We start from the raw sequence: 16,033 nt of genomic DNA, 5'->3' as shown, positions 1-16,033 counted from the left end.
ATTTAGATAAGTTTTAATAAAAAATATACAAATCGAGTGAGGTGTACGCCTTACGCGAGTAAGGGCAGACCCACCTTTGGCCAAGCTGAGGCGCAAACCTCATAAGAAAAAGCTCAAAGCGTAAGCCTTGAGAGATTTTTCAGTGGAATTGCGCTGAGGCGAGCCTCATATTGTACAATTTTAAACAATGACTACAGTTGACTCATTTATAAGCGTAGTTTTTTAGCACTCATTCTTAGCTCTCGACTCATCTTCACCAACACGCACATGCAACAACCAGACGCATCTACAAAAGAATTGGAGGGGAACCCATCTCCTTTTCACCTTACCTGTAGTCCATAAATTGTTGTAGTCGTAAACATATATTCTCAAACACAACATTGGCCTATTACGGCTCACAATCCTCATGCTGTGTCAATTCTACTATTTAGATGTCACCATCATTCTTAGGACTTCAATACTTCTTTTCAATCCTTAATTTTTTTAATGTTATTATTATACTATGTAGTTTGCGTCAAGTAGTTATATACTAATTCCAAACTTATTAAATTGCTTGCTCAATTAGACCTTTAATTTTATTTGTTAATATGATAATCACACGAGAATTCTTTTGATTTTTGTTTGTTTATTAGCCTGTTTATTAACTTGTGTAAGTACTCATCTGATTAATTTAAGAAAGCCAGGTATAAGCAAAGCTCGATCATAAATAATTCTAAGCAAATCAACTATAAACATGCATGTAAAAGCTTAGCTTGAGCTCTTGGTGAAATTGAATAACTTATAGTTTGACCAAACCAGGTACAATCCATGTTATACTTGTCTCGGTTCGATTACAACCTGATATATATGTGAAAAAAGTGACAGAGCAAAAGAAAAGGTTGTGTTGACTTGCATGTGTATTTCTGAATTCTGAGCAGAATTTGAGGAGGTTTGTAATATAGGGTCGACTACAAATAATATAGTGATGACATGAAATATTTGTCTTCAATATCAAAGATTTCTGAAATTATAGGTTCAAAGTCTGAGAAAACGAAATTTAAATGCTAACTAATTTTAAGGTGACTTTCTTCTTGCAGTTTGAATGCAAAGCTCCCAAGAGGTAAATCTTCAGTGTTCTCTACCTTAATAAGTTTTAAAATTTCTTAAACGCATTTTACATGACTCAAAGGCTTAAATTTCTGTTTGAAAATTCAACTAAAAACTAAATAAAGGATAGTTCCTCTCATAATTACTATCTTAGATCAATTAAATACAGTTTATTCAGCATAATAGTTTAACAAGTCTATGCAAAAGTATAATGGAAAATCTGAACGAACCATTGTAAAGGTAGGCTCTTGATGTTGAAACCAGCACTTAACATTCTCCACTTCCGGCATTTGTCGCATTGAACCCATTCATGATCAGGTTTATACTTTTCATCGTTGGTTTCCTGTACAAACAACAAGAAAATATGCACGTTCAACTATTATACGATGCAGGCAAGATAGAGAGCAATCACCACAAAAGGGAAAAAAATTACCAGCAGAAGTTTTGATGAAATAGAGCAATTAAATATTTAAGTTCGCTAGCAACTCCTAAGAAGACAGCTCCAGTGAAAGGTGATAAAGAGGAAGAAAAGGAAAGAAAGAACAAGATGATTTTTATTAACCTATTTCAGAAAATTAGATCTTGAAATGGTCATATTGTTCAATGATTGCAAATCAAGACTTAACTCTTCCACAAATTGATAAGTGATCCACTCATATAATCACCAAAAAAAAACAACTCAACTAATGGCTTAAAGGCAGCTTAGCCACACATAACAACATGCAGAAATTTAACTGTACCCATTTATTGTTCACATAAGTTGCGGCGTGATACTAATGTTTCTCAAAATCAATTTGGATTCATGCCGGGTAGGTCGACTATGGAAGCCATACATTTATTTAGAGGTTTGATGGAGAAATATAGAGAAAATAAGGAGGATCTACATATGATATTTATTGATTTAGAAAAAAGCATATGTTAAAGTTCCAAGAGAAGAGCTATGGAGAGTTCTTGAAAAGAAAGGAGTTAATAATACTTATATTCAAATCATTAAAGATATATAAGGAGGAGCTATTATATGTGTTCAAACACATGGTGGTTTGACCAAGTATTTCCCTATTTCGGTTGGGTTACATCAAGGATCCTCCTTAAGCCCATATCTTTTTGCTTTAGTCATGGATGTTCTCACTAGACATTTGTAAGAGGATGTACCTTGGTGTATGCTTTTTGCTGATGATATTCTTCTTGTTGATAAGACTAGAGAGGGAGTTGAAGGTAAACTTGAATTATGGAGGTCAACCTTAGAGTCTAAAGGTTTTCGCTTGAGTAGATCTAAAACAGAATATATGGAGTGTAATTTTAGCAGTAATAGTCCTAGTGAGGGGATTGTGACTTTGGGCGATCAAGTCATTAATAAGAGTACACGTTTTAGATATCTTGGATCAATTGTTCAAAGTGATGGTGAAATAGATGGGGTATTAGATTTGACTTATGTTAAGAAAGGTAGAGGTAGACCTAAAAAGACATGGTTAGAAAATATTAGGAATGACCTTTCTTTATTAGATTTAAACAAGAATTTGACCTTTAATAGGACACAATGGAGAAAAAGGATTCATGTAGACGACCCCATGTAGTGGGATAAAGGCTTGATGTTGTTGTTGTACCTATACATCCATTGCTATCCTCCATCAGGGTAGTAGTTTTTGAGCCATGCACGTGCTCTGTGTGCATGTTGTGGTTGCTCTCTAGTCGATAGCTCCAATTGGTCATGTCTGATAATGTTCACATCAATTCCAACTGCGCTTGAAAAACAACCATGTCCTCAAGGCCATTGCTTGATTGGGTGGCATGTAGCTCATCATTTGTGATCAAGGTAGCCTCAATGGGGAACATCACAGTGCATCGGACATGCTACCACCACCATGTCCCTTCTCCTATACATATTTTCCAGGAGCACAGTATATGTTCTGTTTGTACGATATGATGACCATCTCAATTATCTGGTGACAACGGTGCATGATGTGGGTTGTCTTCATGAAAAAGTATGAGCAAAGCAATGTGAAAGACAAGGTGAATCCAATATGCATGGGGCAACCCTAGAATGCTTGCAATATTGCTAACTCTATCTTGAACAAAAAAAGGAACCGTAGCAATGATGATTGAGCTTGGAATATTAACTAGTTCAAGCGACGAGCTGTTGGTAAGGCTAAAGTTTAACAAGAACCATCCATATCAAATTCTAGGCCACGGAATTTCTTATTTTCTTATTGTTTCATGCAGTGTCACGCACAGTTCAGATCTTCTTTTAGAATGCAAAGGATGTCATCCCTCTCTTGCAGCTTTTTAACCATTGAATCAACAGCATATATATTGCTGGAATAGGGATGGACTGATGGTAGTAGTAAATCGTAGAGCACTTGATAAGTGGACATCTCAATGATGGGATGAAAGAATGAACTGTCCTAAAGTTCCACCCACAGTAAGAATTTCCCATTAATTTGGGTTGTCCATAAGATAGAATCGGAAATATTTTTAGATATTACGATTTTGCTATTTTAGTCTGGCCATCTTTCTTGGGGTGATGTGTTATACTAAAATGAAGTTTGGTACCCAATTTTTTGAATAAGGCCTGCCATAAATTACTTGTAGATAGTTATGGAGGTAAGGCAATGACGTGAGCATCATAATAGTTATTTGGCCCTTTGATGGGGGGAAGACTAACAGTGAAATCTATAGTTAAGTCATCCCAAGCTGGCACTATAATAAACAACAATTGTAGAAAACCGATGGGTGCTAATGGTTCATAGTTTTTAACGTGACAAACAAGGCAAGTGTGGATGAACTCATAGTAGCCATTCCATGGATTCAACTAATGAAAATATTCCAAGATTCGTTGTAGTTCCTTAGTCTGACATGGTCTCAATTGATTCCAGTTTGTAATGGTTCAAGAGGCCCCTTTTAATGAAAGAATTAGCTGGTAGAGCAATGCAACCATTTCTGTAGATACAACCACATAAGAAAATATAGTTTGAGAGGCTTGTCGGTTCTATTGTTATGCGATCCTGATGTTGTTGGAGCTCAAGATTCCTCGTAGTTTTGGCTCACAATTTAATAAGAATATTAGGAATTAGGGAGCTAAGTAATGTAGACAATGCTAATTGGACTGTGTTGGAGGGATCGTCTTCATGCAGTCTGGATGATTATCTTCAACCATGAAGTCATAACCTAGTATTTTTTACCAAAAAATGATGTTGCTCCAGAGTTTGTATGACTTGAGCTAGGATTTCATTAATACTTTTTTTATCAGTTATAATAGTGAAATGAGGGCCCCAATGGCTATTGTCGATATTTGGCTACTTCTTCTGTGACAGAGAACATTTAGCTGAAGAACAGGTTTGTTACATCATCCGTTTCAATTTTGCACTTTAAAAAATAATAGGTTTAGAGTCTTGATGGAGGACTACATCAATGCCAATGTCAGAGCTACATGTATCAATTATAAAGTTACATTACCATCATTAGAGATTTAGCTAGTCTTTGTTTAGGTGTCTGAAAGGCCTTTTTTGTAATGATCGTCCATTTGAAGCTATTACGTTCAAGCATTAATGTGAGTGGTGGGAAAAACAGACAAAGCTGTTGATAAATTTGAGATAGTAACCCACGAGGTTAAGGAATTCACAAAGAGCTTCAAGGGTGTGCGAAAGGAGCCTATGGAGAACCATGTTCACCTAGTTGTTTGGTTGGATGCTAATTACAGAAATCATATATCCCAAGTATTCTATGTGGTATTATCCAAAAGAGCACATAGAATGCTTGAGGTGAAAGATGTATTCCCTTAGATAGATAAAAGCTAAATCTAAGTGATTAGAATGGGTATAGATGGAGCTTCTTTGGATAAGAATATAATCAAGGAAAACGATAACAAATTTTCTTAAAGTATGGTTTGAGGATTACATTCATCGCATTTTGGAATGCGGAGGATGCATTCATCGTACTGAATGACATCACTAAGAACTCATGTAACACCCCACAATACCCCTTAATAGTACTGTAAAGTATAACAAAAATAATCATAACATTTCCATCACCAAACATCTCATTAAGTTCATTTCATTTCAGATCTATATAACATATCATGTAAACATAATTTAATACAACAAAGGAAGCATCTAATAATTTAAATACTCCAATTATAAACTTACAGAGCCACTACAGCAACCAACTAATACAAGACTGAAATATTTCATACCTCTAAAAGTAAACTTACTAACAAACGTAACTTTAACATGAAAAGAAGAAACACTTGTATAAATTAGTTTACATCAATCTTCTCTTTTCTCTTTCCTGTAACAACATCCAGAAGAAAGTTCTGGTGAGCTGTGAGGCTCAACAAGTAATACAGAATTAATTAGCAATTACAATAGTATAACATGAATAATTACAACATCGAAATTATTATCGAAACAATACAAGTCATAATCAATATTATGCTTTGCTACCTTTAGAATCCTTGTTGAATATAAATTTTATGTGAAAGATTTGGCTATATTTTCATAACATTATACAATGGAGCCCAGGTAAACTTGGCATTATCGCCATTGAATTATATAGAGGTTCTTTTTGCCTTTTTTGGGGTCCCTTTTTCCCCACCTACTACGCAGGTTTCATAATTCTATGGGGTCCCTTTTGTCCCTGGGGTCCCTTTTGCACCACTTACCATGTAGTTCCGATATGGGAACCCTTTTGTCCCAACTACAATGATAAGGCCTACATTATTCATAGCCAAACTTTACATTAATTTAGTATTCAACAATCTTTCATAATTCATATTATATCAGCCTTCATTATCATACATGACATATCTTATGTAAGACTAATATACATTAGCTTTTCAAGAAATATCACCTTAGAAAACTTTCCAATGACCTTACAAAACATTGGCTTGAAATTATATCGTAACAAAGATATAAACATCATGTCGTATTTAAAGGTGTGAAGAAAACATTCTAAATCAAAACAAATGAAAAATAACCTATAAGTTTATTTAAACATTAATATTTGCTTTACTTACATTCCTGATGAATTTCCTCCTCCGCTCTTTCATCTCGCACTTTTCTCCTTTGATAAACTATCTCAAATTCGCCTCTCTGCATATATGTCTTTCTTTCCAAAATTCAGTTTCTCCAACTATATCTCTATTCTTCTTTTAGATCCTTCTTCCAAACCCTTCGAAACCCTATTGTTCCCTATTTTATAAATTAGATTGCACACTTATCACATTAATCATATTTAAAACTTAGTAAATCTTTCTACAATTAGTTAAGTTTACGTACCTAAATGTATTTTCTCCACACACTTCCTACACAAAAAAAAATCTGAATTGTATTGCTTCTACCAAAATCTCTTCCAAGTAATAATGTTGAATTCCTTTCTTCCAGCAACCGAACCTTCACTTCAACATTTTGCTGAATGCCTCCTTAATTGCTCCTGTAATACTGAAGGAAATCTGCCTTAGCCAACTCCTTCCAGCCGCACACCTTCCTTGCCAACAGGTTCAATTTCTTTTTTTTTTCCTATACTAGCCACCCAAGTCCACTAGTATTTCTCTGCTTAATCCAAAAATCAATGTGTTGTCTATACCTTTACAGTTTGTGGTTTCCTCCACAGTCCCGATAGATCCTTGACAGAATTTCCCTACTGAAGCATTACTGAATGCCACTATAGTGTCGTTTAGACACTATGCTGAACTGCTCTACAGTCCCGCAAGAGGAACTGTGCCAACACCATCAACAATGATTTATGGATTTCCTTGCGGAACTTCTCTGCACCGAATTCTTTCTCTAGCCAATTCCATAAGATAACAATGATTAAGCAGATAAGACCAATGGGAAGTGTGTCCCATCTCCTAACTGTTCACACCAAAAGCCTCTAATGAATACATCTCTTCCTTCTAAAGAAAATCATTTTAATAATTAATTTAACTAACTTATACGTAACATAATCTATTAATACTAATTTAATTAAACACTAATTAAGTATAATTTACCTGAATATTACTGGTTCTCACAAATCTTCCCTCATAAGAATTTCATCCCCGAAATTCAACTTTTCATAATTCTTTAAACAATTGAAGAAACTTCTGTCGTATGTCATCCTCTCTTTCCCATGTAGCTTGTTTTACTGATTTGTTCTTCCATTTTATCTTTACAAACGGAATCATTATGTTTTTCAGTTTACGAACATTACTTTCCAAAATCATTTCAGGCTCTCTTACATATGTCAAATCATTCTAAATTTCAATGTCATTCTGAGAAATTCTTTGCCTTTCATCTGTAACTCACTTTCTAAGCATGGATATATGGAAAACATTATGAACATCAGACATGTCTCTAGATAATGCCAGCTTGTAAGCAACTGGTCCCACTCTTTCGACAATTTCAAATGGACAAATATATCTAGGACTAAGCTTTCCACCTGGCCAAATCTAGTCACCCCTTTCATTGGTCTCACCTTCACAAATACAAAATCTCCCACTTTAAATTCTATCATTTTATATCTGGAATCATAATATTTCTGTTGGCAGTCTTGAGCTGCTTTTAATCTGTCTCTGATCAGTCTTACCTTTTCAGGAGCTTGATCCACTAATTGTGGACCCAATGATTGTCTTTCACCAACTTCAAACCAACTCAAGGAGTTCTGCATCTTCTGCCATATAAAGCTTCATATGGAGCCATCTTGATGCTGGATTGGTAGCTATTATTATAAGTGAACTCGATCAATGGAACATGATCTTCCCAACTACCTCCAAAATTTAATATACATAATCTTAACAAATCTTCCAACACTTGAATAATTCTTTCTAATTGACCATCTGTTTGGGGATGAAAAGAAGTACTAGACTTCAATCTTGTGCCCAAACTTGCATGTGTACTTTTTCATAATTTGGATGTAAATCTTCCATCTCTATCAGAAACAATAGCTTTAGAGATTCCAAGCAATCTAATGATTTCCTTCACAAATAATCTGGCCAATTTCTTTACTGAATCAGTCTGACGAATAGGTAGAAAATGAGCTGGCTTGGTGAGTTTGTCAACTACCACCCATATACTATCATGCCCTTGTCTTGACCTATGAAAGCCTGTAACAAAATCCATGGCTATCTCTTCCCACTTTCATTCTGGAATTGGTAAAGATTGCAACATTCCACTGGGTTTCTGATGTTCAACTTTAACAACTTGACACTTTCCACATTTAGCTACATAAGCTGCCACATCTCTTTTCATTCCTGGCCACCAAAATGAAGTCTTCAAATCCTTATACATTTTTGTGCTTCCAGGGTGAATTGAATAACTGGTATTATGTGTCTCAAATCCATTACTGCTTTAATCTTTTCTAGATCCACTGAAATTCCTTCTCTACTGACAATGTGTCCCAAAAATGAAATTTTCTTCAACCAAAATTCACACTTGGAGTACTTAGCAAACAATTTATGTTGCCTCAATAAATTTAGAACAATCTTCAAATGATCTGTATGATCCTTATCATTCTTAAAATAGATCAATATGTCATCAATAAATACAATAACAAATTGATCCAGATAAGGTCTGAAAATTCTATTCATCATATCCATGAATACTGCCGGGGCATTGGTTAACTCAAATGGCATAACTAAAAATTCATTATTTGATTCCAAAAGCAGTCTTCTCCACATCACATTCTTTCACCCAAACCTGATAATAACCTGATCTCAAATAAATTCTGGAGAAAATAGAAGCACCTGCTAACTGATCAAAGAGATCATCAATTCTGGAAAGAGGGTACTTATTTTTAACTGTCACCTTATTTAATTCTCTGTAATCAATGCAGAGTCTCAAAGAACCATCCTTCTTGACAAATAATACTGGTGCACTCCAAGGGGACGAACTAGGTCTGATAAAACCCTTCTCAATTAATTCAGCCAACTGATCTTTCAGTTCTTGTAATTCCTTTGTTGTCATTCTATAAGGTGCCTTGACAATAGGACTTGTGCTAGGTTGTAAATTAATTGAAAATTCTACTTCTCTTTTCGGAGGTAGCTCATTCCATTCCTCAGAAAACATATCTATGAATTTATTCACAATAGGAATGGAAGATATATCATCAACTTTCTCGTTCATTGCTTCTATCTTTGCAAGGAAAACTAATTCACCAACTTTTATACTTTTATGCACCTGATTACAAGAAATCAATGATGAAATGACTCCTCTTTCACACTGAAAATAAAGTACTTCTCTTAGCAAATCAAATCTGACATTCTTCGTCCAACATTCAATAGTTGCAAAATACTTGATTAACCAATCCATTCCCAGAATTATATTGAATTCTACCAATGGAAGTATTATCAGATCTGCTTGAAATTTTCTACCAGTTATCGTAAAATCTATTGAACACATTGTATTGGCATTCAAATAATTACCCACAGGTAATCTAACATGCAAACCAGGAGTAAAAGAGATAGGTTCCACATTTATTTTTTCACAAAATATCTCAGATATAAATGAATGTGATGCACCATAATCAAAAGTACTCGAGCAGATAGATCTGAGATATTTAAAGTACCTGTCACCACTTCAGAAGAGTCATTGGAATCTTAAGAAGATAAAGTAAACACTCTAATTGGTACAGATCTGCCGGCATCACTTGAGGTTTCTCATTTTATCTTCAAGGCAGGTTGATGCATATGTGGCCTGACACCTCTGAACTGATCCATCCTCTGACTGCCTCTAACCTCTATACCTCTTTGAACATTCTTTGGACAATTCCTCTTAATATGACCTGATTCTACACATAAATAACACTTTCCTAAAATCATTAGGCATCTTCCTGGGTGAGATTTTCCACATGTTGTACAAACAGGTATTGCAGGTAATTTTAGTGGCTATTGATATTGACTTTGTTGGAACTTCTGTCTTTTTGTGGATCCTACCTTGTGATCACTTTGTCTCTTTCTATCATTATTCTCCCATTTCTGCTTAACAACCTCTATGTCATTCTCCAATAATCTAGCACTCTCAACCAGTTCAGAAATTTTTTTTATGCGAAGAGGAATTAAAGGCTGTCTCAAAGAATCCCTCAAACCCTTCAAAAGTCTATAGCATTTTTCCTCTGGAGTACTAATGAGCTGTGGTGCATATGTTCAAAGAGCTGTAAATTCTGCTTCATAATGAACGACAGTCTTAGATCCTTGCTTCAGGTTTACAAAACTTTCCTGCATTGCCTGTCGTGCTAATGGAGGAACATACCATTCTCTGAAGACTTGCTAAAATTCTTCCTACATGATTTGTTCCTCTAATCTACTTCTGAATTTCTCCAATTTTTGTCCTCTCCATCATCTTTCTGCTTCACCCTCTAGCATAAAAATTGCTAGAAATACTCTTATATTCTCAGGACATCTCATTCCATTTAAAACTTTCTCTATTCTGATGATCCAATCCTCAGCACTTCTGGCATCAACTCCTTTAAACAAAGGAGGTTTTAGGTTTTGGAAAAGCTTTAAATGCTTATCCACTTCTGCACTAACAGGATCACCCGCCTCCACATTTGTACTACTACGAGGAGGGGTACGAGTGACTGGTGTACTACAGGTGGAACACCAGGTGTTGCAGATCCCACCATAGACTGCACCTTTTCCATCATCTGCATCATTTGCAGTTGTATCATATTCCCTGACATTGCATTTACAGCATCCATTCCTACAGGTGGAGGATCTATATTAGGTGCACTGCCTCCTACTGGTGTCACATTTTCAGGATCTTCAGAGATTCTAATAGGCTGAGATGACTGACCCTCCTCTCTTTCAAGTATTCTTTCAGTCATTAAATCTGTAACACATTACATTAAGAGTTATGCATTTATATAATCATGAATTCCCATTTAGACATTACTTTTGATATACTGACATATTAGTCATATTGAAATTAAACATGACTACCTATAAATCAAATGAAATTAGACTCATTATAATTTAGAGTTATTACACTCTCCTAAGCTCTGTAAACACAAATAGATTCTTCCAGCATTCAATAATTTATTAGTCATATTGTAATAAATCCAATCTTATCCTCTTAAATAATTCACTTTTTTTATGCTTCCGTACTTAAATCCTCAGAATCTTAAATCTGCCTTATTGAATGTTGGAAGATTTGTGAGAACCGGTAATATTTAGGTAAATTATACTTAATTAGTGTTTAATTAAATTAGTATTAATAGATTATGTTACGTATAAGTTAGTTAAAGTAATTATTAAAATGATTTTCATTAGAAGGAAGGGACGTATTCATTAGAAGCTTTTGGTGTGAACGGTTAGGAGATGGGACCCACTTCCCATTGGTCTTATCTGTTTAATCGTTGTTATCCTATGGAATTGACTAGAGAAAGAATTCGGTGTAGAGAAGTTCCGCTTGGCTAGAGAAAGAATTCGGTGCAGAGAAGTTCCGCTTGGCTAGAGAAAGAATTCAATGCAGAGAAGTTCCACAAGGAAATCCAGAAATCACTGTTGTTAGTGTCGGCACAGTTCCTCTTGCGGGGCTATAGAGTAATTCAGCATAGCATCTAAACGACACTGTAGTGGCATTCGATAATGCTTCAATAGGAAAATTATGTCAAGGATCTCTCGGGACTATGGAGGAAACCACAAACTGTATAGGTATAGACAGCACATTGATTTTTGGATTCAACAGAGAGAAATACTAGTGGACTTGGGCGGCTAGTACAGGAAAAAAAAAGAAATTGAATCTGTTGCCAAAGAAGGTGTGCGGCTGGAAGGAGTTGGCTAAGGCATATTTCTTTAGTATTACAGGAGCAATTGAGGCATTCAGCTTAATGTTGAAGTGAACGTTCGGTTGCTAGAAGAAAGGAATTCAATATTATTACTTGGAAGAGATTTTGGTAGAAGCAGTATAATTCAAATTTTTTGTTGTGTAGGGAAGTGTTTGTGGAGAAGATACATTTAGGTATGTAAACTTAACTAATTGTAGAAAGATTTGCTAAGATTTAAATATGATTAATGTGATAAGTGTGCAATATAATTTATAAAATAGAGTACAATATGGTTTCGAAGGGTTTTGAAGAAGGATCTAAAAGAAGAATAGAGATATAGTTGGAGAAATTGAATTTTGGAAAGAAAGACATATATGCAGAGAGGCGAATCTGAGATAATTTATCAAAGGAGAAAAGTGCGAGGTGAAAGAGTGGAGGAGGAAATTCATCAGGAAGGTAAGTAAAGCAAAGATTAATGTTTAAATAAACTTATAGGATATTTTTCATTTGTTTTGATTTAGAATGTTTTTTTCACACCTTTAAATATGATATGATGTTTATATCTTTGTTACGATATAATTTCAAGTCAATGTTTTGTAAGGTCATTGGAAAGTTTTCTAATGTGATCTTTCTTGAAAAACTAATGTATATTAGTCTTACACAAGATATGTCATGAATGATAATGAAGGCTGATATGATATGAATTATGAAAGATTGTTGAATACTAAATTAAAGTAAAATTTGGCTATGAATAATGTATGTCTTATCATTGTCGTTGGGACAAAAGGGTTCCCATATCGGAACTACATGGTAATTGGGGCAAAAGGGACTCCATAGAATTATGAAACCTGCATAGCATGTGGGGCAAAAGAGACCCCAAAAGAGGCAAAAGAGACCTCTATGTAATTCAATGGCGATAATGCCAGGTTTACCTGGGCTCAATTGAATAATGTTATGAAAATATAGCTAAATCTGTCACATAAAATTTATATTCAACAAGGATTCAAAAGGTAGCAAAGCATAATATTGATTATGACTTGTAATGTTTCAATAATAATTTCGATGTTGTAATTATTCATGTTATACTATTGTAATTGCTAATTAATTATGTATTACTTGCTGAGCCTTACAGCTCACCAGAACTTTCTTCTGGTTGTTGTTACAGGAAAGGGAAAAGAGAAGATTGATGCAAGTTAATTTATACAAGTGTTTCTTCTTTTCATGTTAAAGTTACCTTTGTTAGTAAGTTTACTTTTAGCGGTATAAAATATTTCAGTCTTGTATTAGTTGGTTGCTGTAGTGGCTCTGTAAGTTTATAATTGCAGTATTTAAATTATTAGATAATTCCTTTGTTGTATTAAACGTTGTTTATATGATATGTTATATAGATCTGAAATGAAATGAACTTAATGAGATGTTTGGTGATGGAAATGTTATGATTATTGTTGTTATACTCTACAGTATTGTTAAGGGGTACTTTGGGGTGTTACAACTCAGTGGTCATCGCAGGCTTGGAATCCTAGTTTTGGGGTGTTTTCCTCTAGCATTCGAACATAGTGACATCTAACATGGAGATCTAATTTGGAATAGATCATTGCGCCATGTAGTTTGTCGAGCATCTTTTTAATTGTTGGGATTGGATATTAGTGTGGGATGATTGTTTTATTTAATGCTCAATAGTCGACAGAACAATGCTAAGTGTCATCTTCCTTTTTCACGAGTACGACCAATGACAAAAGGGAGCCTATATTGGGTCTGATCACGTTGATCTATAAAAAATATGCAAGCAGCTTTTCAACGGTGTTTTTTATTTTCTGAAGAAGAGGGTGTCGATAGGATCTTATATTTAATTGGAGTGATGCCTTCTTTGAGATTCACTCGGTGATCCTCATTATAGTGTGGAGGTAGACGTGTTGGTTCTTAAAATAAGTCCGCATATTTGCTTGTTACCATGGACAGCGTAGGTTTAATAACAACGTGAGTATAAGTTTATTGGTAGACTGATAAGTTGTTATTCATGAGTTGAAAACAAGAAACAATAAAACCTTTAGAGTTTAATTTCAGTAGTAGTCTGTACGGAATATGGTTGAAATCAATTGCTATGTTGCCTTGCAATACCAGTTGTGTGCCATGCTAAATGAAACTTATAGTTAATTTTATAATTTTGTTTTGATAATTCCTAATTGTTGGAGTCATTATATGGCCAGCATACTGCTCCTTATATTAGGAGTAAAAAAAAATCCAATGTAAATTGTCAATGTTGGGCGGTTAGTGTGGCGTATAGCATTTGCTATTTCATTATAATTGCTCACCATTACCAACAATCACTTGGAATGCAAGTGTTATGTAATTGGTAGCTTAAGAAACTCCAGAAATTGTGTTGTATAAACTTATGCGTACAACCACAGTTAATTAAGACTAGACATTGGTTTATGCTAGTATTCAATACGACAACATCAAGCCATTATCCCATTATCTGGGGTCGGCTATATGAATCTTTCTTCTCCATTGTGTCCTATTAAGACTAAAATTCTTATTTAAATCTAATAAAGAAAAGTCATTTCTAATATTTTCTAATCAAGTATTTTTAGGTCTACCTCTACCTTTCTTAACATAAGTCAAATTTAATACATCTACTCTCCTAACTAGGTCATCGGAAGGCCGCCATTTTATATGACCAAACCATCTAAGGCCACTCTCTAATCTTACTTCCACTAGAGCTACTCCAATCTTTTCACATATATGCTCGTTTCGTATCCTATCTCTAAGAGTAAAGCCACTCATACACAAGAGCATCCTCATCTTTGCAACACTTAACTTAATATTATGTTTCTCTTTTAATGACCAACATTCTGCACCATAAAGCATTGCAGGTCTCACCACAATCTTATAGAATTTTCCCTTAAGTTTGAAGGGGGCATTTCTATCACACAACAAGCCCGAAGAATTCCTCCACTTGAACCATCCAACTTGAATTCTACTAATAATATCACCATCTATTTCACCATCATTTTGAACAATAAATGCAAGATATCTAAAATGTGTGCTCTTATTAATTACTTGATCGCCCAATATCACAATCCTCCCACTATTTCTATTACTACTAAAATTACACTCCATATATTCGGTTTTAGATCTACTCAAATGAAAACCTTCAACAAGTTTACCTTCAACTCCCTCTCTAGTTTTATCATCAAGAAGAATATCATCAGCAAAAAACATACACCAGGGTCCAACCTCTTGCAAATGTTTAGTCAGACACCCATGACTAAAGCAAAAAGATATGGGCCTAAGACTGACCCTTGATGTAATCCAACTGAAATAGGAAAATACTTGGTCAAACCACCGTGTGAACATAAGTAACAACTCCTGCATATCTATCCTGAATGACTTGAATATAAACATTATTAACCCCTTTTTTTTCTAAAACTCCCCATAGCACTTCTCTTGGAACTTTATCATATGCTTTCTCTAAATCAATAAATATCATATATAGATCCTTCTTATTCTATCTATACTTCTCCATCAAACCTCTTAGTAAATGTATAGCTTCCATAGTAGACCTATCTGGCATAAATCCAAATTAATTTTGAGAAACATTAGTATCACGTCATAACTTATGTTGCATAACTCTCACTCAGTTTTAAATTATGATACATTAACTTAATTCCTCTATAATTCACACAATCTTGTGCATCGCCTTTATTCTTAAAAATAAAAATAAACGCACTCATTCTCCACTCATCTAGCATCCTTCTAGTCTTCAAAATAATAATAAAAAGTTTAGTGAGCCAAGAAATTGATTCATCTCCTAAGCATTTCAACACCTCAGTTAAAATATCATCAAGTACAACAGCTTTTTCATACTTCATTTTCTTTAAAACCTCTTTAACTTCTGTTTTATTAATACACCCATTTATTTTCAATTAGGATGCTAAGGTAAGTCAATCATTTTATCACAATCTTCATTAAAAAGCTTATCTCATCCACCTTTATTGAATATTCCCATTTAATAAAAGAACTTTTTGATCTTCAACTTTAATGCACTTTACTTGAACTAAATTCTTACTACTATCTCCTTGTTTGACTAACTTATAATATCTTTCGCCCTCCTTAGTATCTAATTTATTAAAAGCTAAAATCTTTACATATCATATTACTTTCTTGAACTCCTTATCAAGGTTTAAAATTGTGTAAATAAGCCTCGAGG

At 34.4% G+C, this 16,033-nt stretch overlaps 1 protein-coding gene across 2 annotated transcripts in view; it reads right to left on the bottom strand.

Moving 5' to 3' along the window:
• Window positions 1–16,033, bottom strand: part of LOC110106445 (MORC family CW-type zinc finger protein 3) — a gene marked incomplete at its 5' end in the record, with an annotated part of 53,150 nt that overhangs the window by 13,343 nt on the left and 23,774 nt on the right. The window contains 1 exon segment of one of the 2 annotated variants that reach the window (XM_020836364.2): window positions 1,317–1,429. Coding sequence (XP_020692023.2) covers window positions 1,317–1,429 — 113 coding nt within the window. 2 annotated transcript variants of the gene reach the window in all.

Source organism: Dendrobium catenatum, unplaced genomic scaffold (assembly GCF_001605985.2).
Source record: "Dendrobium catenatum unplaced genomic scaffold, ASM160598v2 fragScaff_scaffold_925, whole genome shotgun sequence".
Classification (NCBI taxonomy): Eukaryota; Viridiplantae; Streptophyta; class Magnoliopsida; order Asparagales; family Orchidaceae; genus Dendrobium; species Dendrobium catenatum.
The sequence above is the reverse complement of the archived record's forward strand: the minus strand, read 5'-3'. Positions and strand labels throughout refer to the sequence as shown.